Source organism: Tetrao urogallus (genome assembly GCF_951394365.1).
Source record: "Tetrao urogallus genome assembly, chromosome: 3".
Lineage (NCBI taxonomy): Eukaryota > Metazoa > Chordata > Aves > Galliformes > Phasianidae > Tetrao > Tetrao urogallus.
Window position 1 is genome coordinate 12,758,017 of NC_136815.1, and position 19,146 is coordinate 12,777,162.

Here is a 19,146-nt window from a genome sequence, read left to right on the forward strand (position 1 = left end):
GAGTATCGCTTCTTACTAAGGCCACTTTGGTGGGCAAGTCTGGTTCAGATTTATAAAATAATTTCCTAAATATTCGTCTTTCTGCTAATAAACAGTCAGATTGTAATTTTGTTTCTTCTCCTACATTCAAGTGTCATTTTTGTACAGTTAATGCAATTCTCAACTAAGTAAACAAATTGGAATCTCTCCATAAACATGTGTACTGTCATTTGCCTAACTGCATTCTCAAAGAGTTTTCAACACTATTTGTTAAACTACCATTAATTTTCTTTGCTTGGCTATTTAGCGTCTAAGATTTACATGGCTCCCTATGTGTGACTGATGTCAGTTTTAAAATTAAAATTACTGATGGACGTAAAATTGCACATCTGAAATCTTCATAATTTGTAATTTTTACATGAGAGAAACCCATATTTACATTTGTTCTAATTGATAGAATTATATAATAATAGAATTGTTAAGGCTGGAAAAGATCACTAAGATCACCAAGTCCAACCGTCACCCCAACCTGCCATGCTGACTAAACCACGTCCCTCAGTGCCATATCGTCTTGAACACCTCCAGGGGCAGTGACTCCACCACTGGGCAGCCTGTTCCAACACCTCACCACTCTTTCTGAGGAGAAATTTTTCCTAAAATCCAATCTCTCCTGATACCAAACCGTGGCCATTCCCTCTCATCTTATTTTTAGTTAACTAGTGAGAATAGGCTAATCCCCAGCTCACAACAACCTTTTTTCAGACAGTTGTAGAGAGCGATAAGGTCTCCCCTGAGCCTCCTCTTCTATGACTGAACAATCCCAGTTCCCTCAGCCATTCCCCATAAGACTTGTGCTGCAGATCTTCCACAGCTTTGCTGCTCTTCTCTAGACACACTCCAGGGCCTCAATGCCTTTCCTGTAGCGTGGGGCCCAACACTGAACACAGCACTCGAGGTGCAGCTTCACCAGTGATGAGAACAGAGGGATGATCACTTCCCTGCTCCTGCTGGCTGTGCTATTTCTGATACAAGCCAGGATGCCATTGGCCACCTGGGCACACTGCTGGCTCTCTGTTCATGTGCTGACTCAGCCAGTTGTCAGCTAGCACCATTCAATTGTTGTGATGAGGAGGGGTTTGGCCCCTTCTCCCAGGCAACAAACAGGAACCCAAGGAAATGGCCACAAGTTGTACCAGAGGAGGTTTAGATTAGACATAAAGAAAAACTTTTTCTCTCAGAGAGTGGTCAGGCACTGGAATGGCTGCCCAGGGAGGTGGTGGAGTCGCCGTCCCTGGCAGTGTTCAAGAGGTGTCTGGATGAGGAGCTACGAGATACGGTTTAGTGCTTGTGGTAGCAATGGTAATGGGTGGACAGTTGATCTAGATCATCTTGCAGGTCGTTTCCAATCTTGTGATTCTATCATTCTATGATTCAAAAGGTACTGACCTGGCATACCTCCTTATTTATTTAGGTTATTTTCGTAAAAAAATACAATATGAACCCCAGCAACATCCAGGATTCAGCTGCAGTGTATTCCTTGGAAAAGCCTGATGATTCAGCAATGTGCAGGAATGTGGGGTATTAATCCAGCCCTGCAGTTAGCATGCTGCTGCTTTGCATGTGACCACAGAAGAGTCCCTATGGACTCTGGCTTTGGGCCTTCATCTGACTGAGCATCGCAATCACTGCATGGCATTACCTACACTGCACAACAGAGCTGAATCCAGATCTCAGTGAGCTCCTCTGGCAGCTGCAGGGCTCAGCATTGATTCTTCCCAAAGGGAGCCACTCACTTGAGAAGACTGGAAGGGAGAGGAACTCTGAGAGGGCTACCAAGCTGAGGATGCCTATCTGTGACAGGTGTCTGATGAAGCAGGATAAGAATCTGCCTAAACTGAACATGTGGGCTTGCAAATAACAACTTTATGGCTATAGAGGATTTAAAGTACAGAAAAAGTAATATTTTGCAACAGCTATAGAGCCTGCGGGTTGCAGTCAATATGGTGCCTTTCTGCATGAAAGGAAGCAGAAGAGGTCCTGATACCCACCTGGAGTCAATGGAGCAAAGTTCACTTCAGTGGGCCATGGACTAATTAAGGGCAAGGCAGAGTAAGTTCCAGCTCTGCTCCTCTGCAGAATTCTGGGATGACTTTTTTGTATCCAGGCAGCCAGTAGGGTTTTAACCTCCCGTGGAGTTAGGAATTTATCTGGTGACACTCAGAGAACAGCAGATGTGGGAGTGAGGGGACTGTGGTTGTGCTGCCATTTGAAAAACCCACTGAACATGAGGATCTCTAAGTAAGCTGTGAGGACATACACACAGCACTGGGTAACTACAGATGGTGTCTTCAGTGGTGGTCCTCTGAACACCTCTGCAGCTTAGCAGGTACTTTTAATGGGCTGTTTTTTGTGTTTTTTTTTTAATGTCCTCTCCCAAGTTGTCTATAAATTTAAGTTTAAATTCCTTATGCAATTTTGGTCACTACCTCTGTGCCCCTTTTGTTACAGGGGGTCACCAGAAGCTCCCTCTGTGCCAAAGACTAAGCAGTCAAACCCTCAGGTACTTGACTGACTGCGACACAGGGACAGCAATCACTGAAGCATATGGAGCATATGTAAGTACCTCAGGGCACCTGAGAGCTACAATACCAGCCATAATCGCAGGCAGTGGAACAAAATGCAGGTTTATTGGTCATATTCAACTGCTTCTCCCCCAGTCTCATCTTGTTGCAGTAGGTGTCAGTTTCTTCTTTTTGTCTCTCTAACAGCAGCAGGATGCTGCCTTGCTGGGACTCTGAGTGGAATGAGATTTTTTTCAAGACAATTAAGAACAGTAACAGCCACAAAGCAGGAAGAGTCTGCTGAAGCATGCAGAGTAATTATGTGTGATGATTTGTACGTTTATACGCAGACTACAGCTCAGCTGAGAAATGGCTCCAGTCTTCTTGACATGCTACAGGCAACTCAAAAAGCAAGTTATACGTGGGCGAGAGGCTACTCCACAGCTTGACAAAAGGTGTAAGAGAAGAGGAAAAGAAGACACTGGACATTTAGTAATAGCACATCATCACCATCATCATCTCTGCATGATGCAATTGTGCAACGACTTCCCAGAGAATTGGCTGGATGGCCAGGAAGTTCTTTTCCATCATCAGCACTGAATGAATATCCAGCTGGGTAACTCCAGCAAAACTGCCAGCAGTAAGACAGTTGGATTAGCTGATACTAAGAGGTTGTTACTAGGAGTGTGATTCTTTTGTTCACACTCAGTTGTCTCATGCCACTTGAAGTTTTTAAGTCATCCACATGGACTTAGTCTCTAGAAAAGATTTTAAGAAGCTTGGCTTTTCTTGTAGGTCCTCTCTGCCTCATAGAACTTTCAAATACACAAAAAGCATCTTCAGTGTTACTTGCTGTTTACATGTATGCAACTGAACTGAGACTCTAGTTCCTGAGTTCAAATTCCAATGAGGTAAATACAAGTAGATGTCACCGCACTGCTGCAGTGATTTTTCAGATAGATTATCTACAGATCAGGGACTGAACAGTGCATTAAACCCCATGCCAAAACTTATCTGTGCAATTATAAGTTCGTTTCTAGGATTTAATCATTATAACTACTGGAAAGGAAGTATCATCAACTAACCTTTAAAATGTGGACCATTTGCCCTTCATAGAACCATAAAATAGCTTGGGTTGGAAAACCATAGAGTTTCATCCCGCTGCCATGGGCAGGGCAGACACCCACCTGCTCAGGCTGCCCGGGATCCCATCCAGCCTTGAGAGTGTCCAGGGATGGAGCCTCTTCAGCTTCTCTGGGCAGCCTGTGCAAGAGCTTCACCACCCTCTGGGTAAAGAATTTCCTAGTAATATCTGATCTAAATCTCCTGTCTTTTAGTTTAAAACCATTCCCTCTTTTCCTATCACTATCAGACTCTGTAGAAAACCAGACTCCCTCCTGTTTATAAGCTCCCTTTAAGTTCTGGAAGGCCACAATGAGGTCTCCCTAAAGCCTTCTCCAAACTTAACAAACCTAACTCTGTCAGCCTTTCTTCACAGGAGAGGTGCTCCAGCCCTTTGATCATCCTTGTGGCCCTCCCCTGGATCCACTCCGATAGTTCTTCATCCTTCTCTTGCTGGGCTATTGTATAGATGCATGCACAGAGGGTAATGAAATATATTTTTGAAAAGTGTGATGTGGATTTTATCATGAAAATCAAACATTTAAGAGGATAGCCCAGTACACTTTATTCAAGTGTAATGCAGATTTTATTATGGAGTATAAGCATTACTTTTGTGAAGGCTTCCTTAAAGTCTATTTTGCAGCGGATGATTTGGCTGCCAGAGTGTGATGGAAAATAAATTATTGAGTTTTTAAAATTTTCAACACTGTCTTTTTGATTCAAGAAAAGTAAACAAAGCACACACACATCTAGAAGTGCACATTAAGCTATCCTCAGAAAGCAGCTGAGCTGACAATGAATGCACTCATAGAATCATAGAACAGCTTGGGTTGGAAGGGACCTTAAAGATCCTTGAGCTTCAACCCCCCTCCATGGGCAGGGTTGCCTACCACAAGATCAGGCCAATACCTAAAAAAACAAAACAAGCAACAGGTAAATGTAACATCAAGATCTTAAAGACTGTCATGTTTCTTCCTTTCCAAGTTATCCCACAAATGCAATGGGTTCCATGTGCAATATTTAAAAGAGTTTTAAAAAAATGCTATCTTGCTTCCAGGAATACTTTGTTGGTAAAGCATGGATATAAGGGCATTTTAAGAACACAGTTAAATGGATTCCTGATCTTGCAAACTCCTAAGCACTTCTCCCAAGTGAACTCACTCCATATTTCTTAGGCTTTGCTCAACATGTCTCTTAATTAAACTTTGCTAATAAAGCTGAAGATCTCTATTTAGCTCCATAACAATACTCTACTGATGACACGGTTGTTTTGTCAGCCCCACTCACCTGCGTATTTATTTTCAGTCAAAAGAAATGCATTTTGTATTTATAATTTATACAAAATACAAAAGTATTTGTATATGTATAAATATATATGAATTTTTTTAAAGTGAGATATAGAAATCGAAACTTTAGGGAAAATAAGTCATATTAAACAATGTAAATGAAAATTTTTTTTGGAAGGAGATGTTTTGTCTTGGGTGGCTTTTTAAATTCCAACCATGTATTTCACAAACAGGCATCTTCACTACGTTCTTTTCTACTGTATGTATTTAATGCCTGAATTTTTCTAAATTAAAAAAATAATAATAATTACAACTCCGCTTATTTAAAACATAGGGTTACGAATGTAAACTGTAAATTTAGCCATAAAACTACAATATTTTTCTGCTCTGTGATGCTGTTAAGGAACACGGCAGGGCAGCATCCAGCACTCTGATGGATGCTCTTCTGAACTCTGTGTTCCTTTCACTTTCAATTTAAAACCACTAGCAATAATTTTAAAACTTGTTAAGTTGGGATTATGCAAAAACAACAGCTGGTGTGTATAATGTCTTTTCCAGCTGCAGTCTTGCAATGGGCACCACATTGCAGCCTTTGCTCGATTAAAATTTTCCCAGGGAAATGCAAAGGAGGTTTCCCAAAGAAGAGCAGGTAAGATCTATTCAGCCCAGAGTTATGCTTGGCTACAAACAGGAAAGCATGAGTTCTGTTAGTTGCAAATGTCACTGGAAAAGTAAGGAGGAAAATGAAACATTTCCCAGCACTTTGTTGCAAATGAGCTTTTCAGAGGGGAGGAGCAAAGGGGCTGTATTAGCTCATACATGGGATGAGCAGACAAAGAAAGCAGGGCTGTCTGCACCTTCAGGAGCCCGTTTTTAAGCTGGGACAGAAAGCATTACCATTTTGGCCATGTGGCAGAAGAAGTGGAAGAAAAGGAGAGAAAACTAATTATGTCCATCCATCGCTGGCAGAAGCAAGGCAGCCTTGTGGTGTTCTTTGCATCAGTGACATGCATGAATCTGCAGACATGAATATTCAGAATATTCACATATTGAGAAGAAAAGTGACAGTGATTGCCTGGCAAGACAACACAAAAACCAGGAAGTAACTGTGTGCTGTTTGTCCGGTGATAGCTACAGGATGGCAGAGATGGGTGTGCTGGCAGCATTTCTCCACAGGAGACAATTTGTGTCCATTTGTGCACCTAGCATACAGTGCCTGCTTGTAATGCATGCTCTTGGAGCCAAGTATTTAATTGGGTAAGTGCATGTTTGGGCAACTGGAGTTCCAGCAGTGCTGCAAATGCAATGCACAGTCCCCATGGACAACGTGTGCACAGATATCTGACTGCAGAGCAACATTTTTCTCACGGCGTTCAGCTTGACAGCTACAGCTGCTCCCTTCTGAACGCTTTCTGAATTCTGGTGAGGAATTGCAAGTGTAAAAACAGAGTACAGATACACCAGAAAGTGTCTCTGTGGCATAAATTCATTGTATTATCGACTCTCTGACACTGTTAGATTCTTTCTTGCAGTAATGGTTCAGTTTAAAAATAAATGTGTAAATATTTATTTCCATACAAGTTCATAGAGAAGTGTAATGGTCTCTGTAATGGCAACGATATCTTTATCTGCTGTTTGCATACGCTAAAGGAATTATTACATTGGCAGTTTCTTTTTCATAAGGAAGATATCTAGTAAGACATATAGCAGATGAAGGAAGACAAGCAATCAATAAATCAAGAAGTGTGATTGATGGAAATCTTTTGTGACCGTTTAATTGTAGAAGGTTGGAAGTTCTCTCACTTTGAAGGGTAGTGTGGTCTGGCTGCACTTGTACATGTGATGTACACATGCTTTTTCACTTACACAAGTTTTAATTATACGCTGGGAAGAAAATATACTGGCAACAATTGTTTTCTCACTCTGTCTTAGATTAGCCAAACATTTTGGCAAACCATATTACCTCATCTTTTCCTATCTCCAAATTCAGAATACTTAGCAAAATTATTTTTAAAAATCAGTGTTCAATTCCCAGTTTTATCTGCAATTATTAGAGCCTTTCTCCATAATCTGATTATCTGATCTTTATCCACAGGGAAAAGGAAACCTCCATGCACACGTAGCAGTCGGTACAGATGAAGCAGTCACTCACTCATTCATTTCTTTCCCGCTCCCCCATATACTCTCCTTGGCAATGTCTGTGTCAGCAAAGCAGATCAGCATAGGGACCACTCTTTGGAACTACAGCCAAGGGGCTCAAAGCAGTCTGCCCACTCCTCCAAACTCTGCTCTGGACCTGTGTTTTTCTCCAGCTGTCCTCTGGCAATGTTCTCATGGGTGCCAACCATTAAAGCATTCATTGCGGGGCAGTTGTTTGACACATCCCTGGCACTGTGGTAATTAGTGAAGACTAACCACAAGAACACATGAAGAGAAATATTCCTACAGGATGGCTTTTTCCTCTCAAACCTCCTTCTGAAGGTAATCTCATAAGAGAGGGCAGCAGGACAAGTCCACTGGTGTTGCAGATGACACCACTATGTCACCTCAGTGCTGACAATTCTATTTTCAGTTTCTGTGCAGACTTTAAAGCAAGCCATCACACTCACCTGAACACACCTGAAGTTGATTAATGCATTATTTCATGAGTTCAGTGCCTACAGTGGGACAGGTTGTGTCCAACAGTACACACATGGCATTCGATGTAGATGAAGGTAATCAAAATTATCCATCTTGTAGCAAAAAAGGAGAAATATGGCATAGAGTTAATGCTCCAATTAGCTTAAACACTTATTGAACTTAATTAACTGTTATACTGCTTGAAGATGTTCCATAAATGAATTACAAATGTGCATGTGCAGAGGAGTGGCACTAATCTATGTTATTAAAGCACAGAGATTTATTAAAAGATCTCACAAAATCCACTTAGTCACAAATATGAAAGCAAGTCTTTCTAAAATCTTCTAAATAAAGCTATTACTGCTAAAATCAGATTTTTTTTTGTTGATTTTGTTGCTGTTCTTCTTTTCTTTCTGGCTTCTTGATTATATTCACGGTCAGGTCTTGAAATTCCTTACTTCCGTGAATTCTTGCATTTCCACATGTCCTTTGCAGGAAGCATGATTTTCTATTATATGCAAAACTCTGCCCTCTGAAATGCATCAGGATTTGGTGCTGGCTTCTGGGGAATGTCTTGCAGGGTGCGTATCACTGGGTGTAGACAAACTGCAATTTAATTGGAAATGATACATTTCACCATTCAATAACTAACTTTGCATCCTTTTTTCTTTTTTTTACAGAACACAACATCTCATTGCACAGATAATTTGAATACCTTTGTCATACTGAAGAAAGAAAGAACTAATTAAATCCTAGATTGCAAATCAAGCTGAGAACACAATATGGAAATTCCCATTAAACAGCAGGCGAGTAATGGTGCTCAGATTGTGATAGAGACTAATGTGTCTTGCAAATGAAAACGCCATATCCAATCTGCAATACAATGATACGCACAGATTTCTCCCTGCCCCCATTCCCACTCTTTACTGAAGTCAAAAGTGCACTCCGTAATGCATTATTAAGCTAAATTCTGACCCAGTTTCTTAATTATCTGTAAGCTACGGGGAACTTGCAGCAGAATATTAACTAAGGCAAGAGATATGACAGGAGAATTCACGACGGTATTAGAGAGAATTGGTAACATTTTGCTAAGAAAATCCTTCACGTTTTAATATTTAACCTAGCCTAACTTGTAGAATTTACGTTTTAGAAAGGCACAAAGCATATTCCAAGACACCAAAACAACCCAGGAAAAAGAGAAAATAAAAGTATTTGGGGAAGCACTGCTGGATTCGCAAAACCAAAAACCTGTAGAATGCTGGTATTTTTCTGGGACAAAGTATCTTTCTCAACCATTTCTTGGTAGACAGCTGTTACACTCTCACGTAACGTGATGTGCTGAACTATTTATTTTAGATGAACCGTATAATATAATCTGATATGTACAACAGTTTTGGGTGTGCACTAAGAATAAACAACTGCTAAATGACAACTTGGAAGAACCTTCCAAGCACATTTGAGCCTGGTTAGCATCAACTCAGTGGTTTCATTTATATAACTCCCTGCAAGGGGACATATTAGTGGGATATGAGAAGTTTCCCTGGTTAAAAATCAACCATGACTACACTACATCTGAAACAAAGAACACGTGGACTTCTACCTACAAAGCTGAAGACGTATGTGGTTTTGAAGACTTACTGTACCTATGAAGAATTACATAGCAGTGTTTGAGTGAGTGAAAAACATACTGCAGGAGCAATGTATTCAGTGAGAACAATTTTTAATATAAAATATATGTCAAAATTATTTGGGGGAAAAATACTTTCCCCACCCCAAAGACGGAGGATTTTTGGTATACTCAAGTTCAAGCTTTAATTGCAAAATTTAGACAGCAGAGAAAGATTGCAATGTATACCCAGAATTGTGTGGACAAGGATGTACATATTCAGCTCAAAGATCAAAGAATGTCCATGGAGTCCAATCACCACAGGGCTAAGAAGTCACCTCACTCAGCAGAACACAGAATTTTTATATATTATTTTTTTAAAGATTTGTTCCATAAATTCATCAACAAAGAAATCCTACAGTTTAAAAATGAGTAAGAATCAGTTAAATACTATTTTTTATTAGCAACAGTGTCAAATGCAACTTGTGGCAAGTTTGTAGCTTGCAAAACATTGATGATTTGAAAGTGCTAATGAGCTTAATGTACATTCATGTACATTGCTTCAATTTGAAGTGTAATTTCTCTACTGGAGCACCTGGATGTGTCATTGCTAATGCTAACAAAGCGAATTTCCCACCTCACCCCACTAAATATTATTTTTCTTCTAGGAATAAAAGTGTCTGGAAATTCTCCAAAGTGACAAACAATGAGACTGAGACACCTTTCCTTTCTGTATAAAGAAAACAAACAAACAAAAACCAACATTATGTAGTTGAGTACCTACATCTGTGCTTCAGCATCTACACAAATTGCCTGATTTTCAAAGGCCAGATTGCTTTACTTTGTAAAAGTAGCACATGCTCTCACACTTGCTTGGCGTTGTGTTTCTGTTTTAGAATAATCACTCTGCTCTATCAGGCCTGAACATCCACCCCACAGTATCCTCTACAGAACACGAATACATTTGTTTCACAGAGATGCATTCACAGCTCCTTTGTGTTCGGTGGCAATAAAGCCAGCAGTCACCCAGCTCTCCACAACCAAAGGATGTTTACCCACGTCAATATGTCCCACACAGCATCTGTGACATCCTGGCTCACAATGTATGTGGCTCTTTCATCTCCTGAAGTGTTTGATCCAGTGGTGGACCGTGAGGAAATCTGCACGGCCTCTTAGGTGGGAAACCATTCTGACGGATGCAGACTTGGCTGGAGAGACAACCCAAGGGCTTTTCCTTTGTCTTCGACAAGCAAAGAGAAGTCCTTAGTGAAAATATGCTGGTATCTATTGCTCACTTAGCATAATAACCAGTGCTATTACTGTTAAATGAAAGAGAACCCCCTTCCCCAAAAGCAAAATAATCTACTTGGACACAGAAAGTGGTGCCTCTGTGTGTCACGCTGCCTTGTGATTGGCTGTTTTCCCACAAAAACGTCCAGTAAGGGATCCCTTCTTTTCAGGATTCTATTTCTTCCATCACTTCCATGACAATCGTTCGCGGGCCTGTCAGGATGAGGTTGCTCACTGTCCTGTAGTCCACATGGAGAACATTGAGACCATTGACAGAGACAACAAATTGGCAAACCTGCAGAGAGAGACAAGCAGCAAAAGTTGCACGTTGTACTTTTTGTGTCTGGTTACTTACCCACTTACACATCAGCCTTACTCTCTGCTGGGCATGCAAAATCTCCACAACTCGTTGTGCTGTCTTATTCAGTAGCCTTAAGAAAAATGCATCCCCTAGGGTTAATTTGATGAATTAGTTTTCCCTTTTTTTTTTTTTTTTTTAAATATATATATTACTGCAGCTTTGAATCCTGTGGCTTTTGAAATCCTACATCATTCATTTTTTTCCTATAACACCGCAGTTTAAGTTGTGCTCTGCAAACAACATAATCACTCTGCTCTATCAGGCCCGACCATCCACTCCACTGTATCCTCTACAGACAGGACAGCTCTGGCCATTGCAAACAGGCTGCTATCTCTAGATCTCCAGTTTGAAATGATTTGGACAGCTCATGATAATCACCATGAAATGCACATCGTGATTCCAGGCCCAAGGCAAAGCCTGGGTCACCAGACTGTGCCAGATCCTCCAGCAGTGCATGCTGAACCCAAAGGAACCAAATTCCAGGACATAATACCATGGAAAATTAAGTCAGTACTAAGATGGATTAAAATGCTACTGTCAATTTGAGGAGATATTCCTCCCCAGACACCAATATTGTAAAAAAGGCATCAAGGAAAAGAAAGATATCCAAACATATTCCTCAAAAACATTAAGCTTTTTCTGGCTCTAATCATAATATTACAGTGTTTATTTAAAAGGTCAAAAGTGTGTGAAGTCTAGATCTGTGTTTTTAATGATAAAAATAAAGAATCTAAAGGAAATAATAATACCATTCTGACGTTTCACAATGAAAACAATACATTCCTTAAAAGATTATCTTACTCAGAAGTGATGTCAAGCCTGTATAAAAGAAGTCATGAACAGCATGTCACTAGAGGAATTCTTATATTTTATATTTTAACTTTTTATATTTAGGCAGAAATGCAACACAGAAATGAGTGAAGGAAAGGTGGAAAACATCTCTGCCACCTTAGATGCTAGCCTGAAGCCAGACTTTCTCACATCATCTCATTTAACTTTTGTGCAACATCAGCTACCTTCCTCCTCAAGTAAAAAGGATTTAATGTGGTGAAACTCAACTTGTATTTCTGCAAAATGTACAGAATACAGTTATCAGAGTTGCACTTAGGGAAAATTATAGAGGAAGCAAGGCCGATCCAAAAATATAATGTTTCATCCGAAGTGCTACTGATGCTTTTGCTCTCCGCTCCTTTAAGCCTCTGTACAGGGACAGCAGCAGCAGCCCCCAAAGGGATGGCAAACCTCCATTTTGCACCTCAGCCCGTCAAATACAGAACTGCTCAGCAGATCTGAAGATGTGAGGTCCACCTTCCTGGTAGCCTCAACACGCACCACAGTAGGGCAGTCAGTTCTACCACCTGAATGCTTCCATGGCAATATGGCTGTATCTTTCCTATGCACTCCCATGCCATCTCAGCTGCAAACAGCACTGGGAAAACACTTCAGATTTTGCATGCAGATGAAGTTTTCTGAATTTTGAGGTTTTTGACTGAAGAGGCAACTCATCACCCACTTCAGGGTGCCTCAATTAGCATTTGAGATGCATCTATTTAGTTTAAAATGCAAATTCTTGCAATATGTGTAGGTGTCTCAGCTTCCAGCTGTATTTCCTAATGCTTTGGTATGGCCTTCCAAGATTGTATCAAGTTTTATTGAATTATAGCTCTGGCTCCAAAACAATATTTTGTTTGATTTAAAACAGACCTGCAGAAATAACATTGTCTCTTCTGGCTTAATGCAGGTTTTGGAAGTTGAGTGGCTGATGTTTGTTTTGCTGCTGCCTATTCTCAGACTTCTCGAGTTACTGGAATCCTAATGCATGGGACTCGTGTTTGGCCAGGGACAGGCACGTAGGCGTGTGATGGATAAAGCTGCATTCTGGATCCTCTGAGGGGCACTCAGGGGCCCTAAGGAAGGTTCCTGGCTGTGGAGCAGACCTTTCAGACCAGCCCAAGTCTCACACCAGGGCTGCAACTGCATAAACACGGATGGGCACTGCTGCAGAGAATGGCAATCCGAATGCCAAAGAGTTGCAAAAGACAAGAGTTGACATGCCTTCTTTCCCAGTGTGCTTGTTTTAATGGATGCTCTTAACAGTAGTATGGCAGTGGGCTGCAGGGGCTGAGAACAGTGTTCTTCATACCATCCTTTGCATTGGATCCAAGTGACATTGTACTTGTAGTTTCACTATTTTTAACAGATAGGTTTAGATGCAAAGAAGTCCACACAAGCCAGATGAGAAATGTAGAAAGGAGGCAAAAGGTGTAGAAGACAGCACATCTGTCCTAAAATTACACGAGATAAAGAGCCAGTCACCCTCGGGACAGAAAGCTCTCTCCATGGCCATCATTTCACCTGTTCTCTCAAGGGCTGACTGCACATTCCAGTTCACTCATGGATGTGGATCCATTTGCTAGGTCCTACAGCCAGGACAAGGACAGAAGTTTTCATAATCCTGAACCCTTTAAGGATGAGGGAAGGTAGCAGTGTCCTCAACTCAGCCCACTGTGTTCTCCCATCTCAGCTGTCCATCTAGTGCAGCAGCCAGGATGGGAAATGGAATCCAGCACAGCTTCATGCACATCAGCTACCACAAGCCCTGCCCCAAGCAAGCCAGCACAGTGTGCTGCTCTCTTGATGGGGATACAAAAGCAGTGATACCCTGTCCAGCTGACTATGACAACCCAATACTATCCCAGGAATTTTCATAAGGCAGCCAGCCAGTTTAAGAAATCTCAATAATTTAATGCTGCATTTTTAAAAACACATTTCAAAAAGCTTTAAGTGCTCAGCTCATAACTACAGCTGCTAAGGGCTTTGTAAATACAAACGTACAATTTCTCTGTTGGTTTCCACACATCAGTAACAATAATAGATGATAAACTGAAGTTAAAAGAGTCTCAAAGAGCCTTTTATTGCTCATTTCCTCATAGCTCTCCAAGGAGCCTGACAGGAGATAAGCATCCATTTTTATCCCTCAGACTTCAAGAAATGACAAAGCCTGGAGTAAATTCCAACCATTTTGTTGGTCAGGATGTAATAATACAAAAAACAGATAAGCAATAGTAGTTAAATTAGGTAAAATTGAAATGAAAAGACTTAATTTTTCTAAATTAAATTTTACATTAATAAGTATTTATTGTTACCTATTTCTGTTTCCCACCCTGACATACAACAGCCCCCATCAGTATGGACAGGAGGAAAGGTACCTATGCCTCTGTCTTTTTGTGTGTGTTCACTGGCTCATACAGAAGATTGAACCAAATCTAGATGTTCCCAGGAAAAGAAAAACTTCAGCTTTGGACTTAAATTTGACCAGAAAGGATCTAGAAACTTTCTGCTTAAAGAAGCCAGCAAAGATATGACATGTCATTCAGCAACAAACTAGAGACAGTGAAAAGAGGAATTATAATTACTGTTACCATAATTTTTAAGCATAGTAGTATGGAGTGAGAATCCTGCTGTACTGAGAGCTGCACAATCCACTGAGAGCTTCCCTCTGTGGTAAGCTTTGGCTGTCAGCCCATGCTTGGTTGTGCCAAGCTGAGGTAAGAAGAACCATGAGATGCTGCAGGGGGATGTCAGAGACCTGAGAGCGCAGCTTGGAGAATGGGAGCTGACACATTGGACCCATGGGCATGCACAAGCTGAGACAAAATAGTTAATAAAAACATCATTCAATAAATACATTGTATAGCTGTCAGCAATTCTTACCATCAGCCCATGATGACCTTAATATTTATAAATGCTACTGAATGTTATCTTAAGATAGCAGTCACCTAGATCCCCAGATATTCAGGGGCTGTTTGCGGTATAGAATTTGGTCATCTGTCCTTGTCAAAGCTAGGCTTTGATTTCTGGACTTAAAGAAAAATCCTTACCACAGTCCTTTATTATTTTAGATACAACTAGAGGGCAGTAGGAAAGATCATAGAATCATAAAGGATGGAAAAGACCTCTAAGTTCATCTAGTCCAAATGTCCACATCCTACCAATACTGCCCACTACACCATGTTCCTAAGATCATGAAGAACTTGAAATTTGGTTGAAGACTGTAAAGCTCTTTTGGATAGATCTAAAAAATGGATTTAATTGTACAGATCCAGTGAGTGCATCTGCAAATCACTAATGGCAAAGCAAGTAGCACCCACACAGACTCCACTGTCAGAGTGTTAGCATACTCAAATCAGTCAGATGAGACTGTGGTTACAGTCACATTAACTGTACATTCTATCAGATTTAACATTCCGCTCGTAATCTGTAAGCATGCTGATTTCTGTGTCAGATAGCTTAGGACATGCTTGCTTGTTATTTCTTCTTATGATCTCAGGTGACATCAGTGTCACACAGATAGCTTTGAGATGAACCATTCCCAAAACACATGGAAAAACGTGTTGGATTTGGGGTTGTTTTTAAAACTTTACTAGCATCAAATACAAATGATGAATTCGGGCAAATGTAGGAGTTAGTTTCAAGACTGGAAAATTCTTAAGCAATTTTCCTAAGAACTAAAATAAAAGCTTCTAAATATAACTTATTTCAGAGCTGTCTGAAGAAAAGTGTATTTTCACAATTTTACGGAATAAAATTGATAGCAGAATTTACAATGTAACTATTTCAGAATGAAAAAAATCAGTCCAACGGAGGTGGGTGTGCTTTTCTTCTTGCTGAAGAAAGTTAAAATCAAATCCTTTAAAGAAATAGCCAGCTTAAATTTCTGTTAGAGAGCTATACTCAATAACTATAAATAAATGCTTTATTTTTTCTTGTCCTACCAATCCTACAGAGACTGGGATCAGCTGGCCAGTTTGTGTAGTTCAAGCTTATGATTGTTTCATGATGGTATTCTGCAACTTGCTGTGATCTTCCAGAAGAATAATTCTCCATGTGTTACTGGGAAAGCCATGCGTTAACTATGTGCAATGTAGGCGAGCCCAGCTCAGTACTTGTCTCTGTTAAACATCAGTTCATGTCATCAATGGACGTGATGTTCGTTTCCGGCATTTAAATAAACTGTGGCTGAAGGAGCAACGTTTTGCAATGGTCAGGAGCATAGGGGTGTCTTAGGCAGGATGCCCATCAGATCAAGCTCTTGATGCTTCTCAGTCACTTTTAAACACTCGAAGCCCAGTTCTAAGATAGAAGCCCTCCTGGCTGATTCCTGTTGTACACCAAAGGCTATTGCCTGCAAATGTTGCTAAGCTGCTGAACCAGAGAAGGAAAAAGCTAAGTAAAAAAGAAAATATATTCTTTACTTCACTTGTTTAAAAAGTCAACAGATCTTCTTTGGCTTTTGTTGTTTTGCCGACAGATTTCAGCAGAAGCACTTCACTGCTATGAGCATACAACAGCTGGAATTTAGCATTTCAGCTTTCAGCAAGGCAGAAGGGGACAACCAGGTTTCCAACACTTCGAAGGCAGAGCTATGCCTGAAATGTGATTTTCCCTCCCTTGCATTGCCCCAGCTCCACCAGGGATGCTGGGAGCTCCCATGTCTTCCTGCTGTTCATGCTCCTGAGCAAGCAGATGGAAAACAAGATGTGTGTTTTAAATCAGATTTAGATATGAAATACAAAGAGTTGCAAAACGAGGGAAAGTGAAGGCTATCTAAAGCTATTATTTTGTCATGGGGAACAAAATGTGACACCGTTTTCACTAACTGTATTCACCATTGAAAACCAGTTATTTACAAGCAGAAAACATGCAGGCTTGCTATGAGTCAGTGGATTTCTTGAATAACCCCCCGAGGTAATTACTGTATTATCACCTCCCAATACACAGCCAGGGATTGGTACACAAAACATGTGGTAAAATCACCAGAGAAAGTGATTTCCTTTATTTAAGGATTAGAGAACCAATCAAACCAGCGGCGGATGCACGCTAAGGCAGGAGGGTTAACTCCAGGGAAGTCTGAGGCCACAGAGCAATGGTGGCACACGTGGGGATGGGCTTCTCTTACAGCCCTACAGACACAGCCTGCATAGGAGCTGGTACAGGTGCTCATCCTGCATCATTAAGCACAGGAATAGCTGTGTGCAGCAAATAGCCCAGCCTGTGGAGATGCTGAGTTTGCTGCCATGGAAGAGCTAAAACACACGACTCACCTCCTCAATAACCAAACGCAGATGGCACTGACGTATTGCACACATTAACCTTTCCACTGTGACACAGGAATTAGGAAAAGAGATGGAAATCATATGTCCTACATTTGCATTTAGATTTTTGTCTTTTTTTTTTTTTTTTTTTTTTTCCTCTTAGGAATTCATACATTCTTGCTAGAATTAGTGAATCAAAACTGGATGCTAACATTTCAGATATGACTGCATGGCACCGGAAGGTTAAAAAAGAGCGCAATGTCCTCTTCAACATGGCTGAGGTTATGGCATGAAACAGAACAAATTGCAGCTGTGTGCTCTGCTCTGCAAATATCTCTAGCAAATGTGTAATTGGCTGTAGAGTGGGTTGTGTGGGAGTAGGCAAGTGGCCAGGTCTTGCATAAACATGGGATTTTCTCTCCAGAGAGACACATTTCTTCTCCAGTCCTTACACCAGTGTTAAGTTGGCCTTCTGTCCCAGCACTGCGAAAGAAACTGGTTACCAGGAGAGCATGGGATGGCACACGGTAGAGAAAACCAACCACATTACAGCACTGCAAACATAATCATGTAACTCTGGCTCTGCACCTCCATCTGTGGCTGCTGTTTGGTATTGATGGTTTGCTTGAGCAAAGCTTCACTACAGGCTACCTACAGATGAATTTCTCTAGTGGGATGTTTACAGAAAGCATAACGCTTTTTTGGAAACAGAAAAAAGGACCTGATTTTTTATAGTATTCCCAACTCATATAAAAAATCAGAAATTAAACAACATTGATATAAAAACTAATTTAAGTGCAGATCATCAGAGTCTAATCAGTGGCCCTAATTGGACAGTGGTGGCAAATGGCCAACCCAGCCTGAGTCCAAGTATGTCCTCCCCATGGGTGAAACAGAGCTGGACTGAGCTGCAGCAGCAAAGCAAACCAGTGACTGCACCCTTAACTTCATGAGCATTTTTACCAGACCAGCCATGAAAATGTTAAATAACTCAAACAGCTGAAGGCAGGCCTGGTGAAAGACTGCATCACTGGCAAAAGCATAGGATGTCTTAGCTTAGAAATAGTTTCTTTTTATGCTTTACTTGACTCTTTATATCTACATGACCCTGATATCTACACTTATACTAGAGGTATAGCATAGATGAGCTACAGATCTAGAAGAAAAAAATATCTGATGAGTTAAAAACTTTATCAGTTTACTTCCAAAGTCAAATGTAGTTGGACCAAATGTTAGACTGAGTGTAGCTAGTTTAGGGCCCATATTCATTTAAAATAGACCCAGTCTCAGCCACTTGAAGGAATGGAAGGGCAGGCAGATCTGTTGAGTATTTGTAGCACCCTCCTTTAGTGGGACTGCAACGAACACGAGTGATTGGCGCCATTTGAGGCAAACAGCTGCTCTCTGTTTTCATGGACAACAGTGCAATTGTTCCTCCATGTGTTCAACTAGCTAAACAGAGCCCCGGCTTTAACGCAACATGTTTCCCTAATCATTTGCTTACAGTAATAAAGGAAGCCAGCTTGTGTCATGAAGAGGAACAAAAAAGCACAGTGAGAAGGGTGAGGAAGACGGCTGCACACCCCAAAGCAGCCAGGCACAAACACTGCAGTGGCACAGTTGGTGCAGCATCATCTGAGGACCTCTTCAAGGCTCCAATGGGAATGGGTTTTGCCACCAAACCCAATAAACTGCTCTTTATTATGAAAAAAAAAGGAGTTTAAAAAGCCAATGTTTTGTTGTACTGGGCTCTTATTTTATGTCTTTTTATAGACTTTACAAAAGCCCTTCTTTCAGAATTTAGGCATTCTGCAGAAACCCAGAAGTAGGGTAAGTTTTTGAGATAAGTCCACTCCTCAGAGAGCCCTGGCTTACCTAGGAGTGACCTGCAAGATCCTAAGAAGGCTCCAGTAAGGGTAAGATCACAGCTGTTCTGGCTGGCACTAAATCTCACCATTAAATGAGCTATAGACCCTGCTGGAATTTGAAAGCTGTATCAAAACACAAGCACAGCACTGTTTCACCATGCAGCCTAAACCAAGGCTGCTTTCTCTCTGTCTGAATGGCTACAGCTGTAAGACTTCAGAAACAATCAAGAAAGCACTTTCATAAATGCATGGTGTTCAGATATCTGGCTTATCCTGCCTTAAGACTCCACTTACTCCAAAAAAGGATTCTTAAACCTACTTTTTATCAGTGTGCCTACATTTAGAAAATACACTGACCT

General features: G+C 40.9%; 1 protein-coding gene across 1 annotated transcript in view; it reads right to left on the reverse strand.

The window, feature by feature from the left end:
- Positions 1-10,629: 10,629 nt before the first annotated feature.
- DEPTOR (DEP domain containing MTOR interacting protein) overlaps positions 10,630-19,146 on the reverse strand; it is a gene marked incomplete at both ends in the record, with an annotated part of 69,460 nt that continues 60,943 nt past the window's right edge. The window contains one exon of the mRNA XM_079533387.1: positions 10,630-10,758. Coding sequence (XP_079389513.1) covers positions 10,630-10,758 — 129 coding nt within the window. The remainder of the gene's footprint in view (positions 10,759-19,146) is intronic.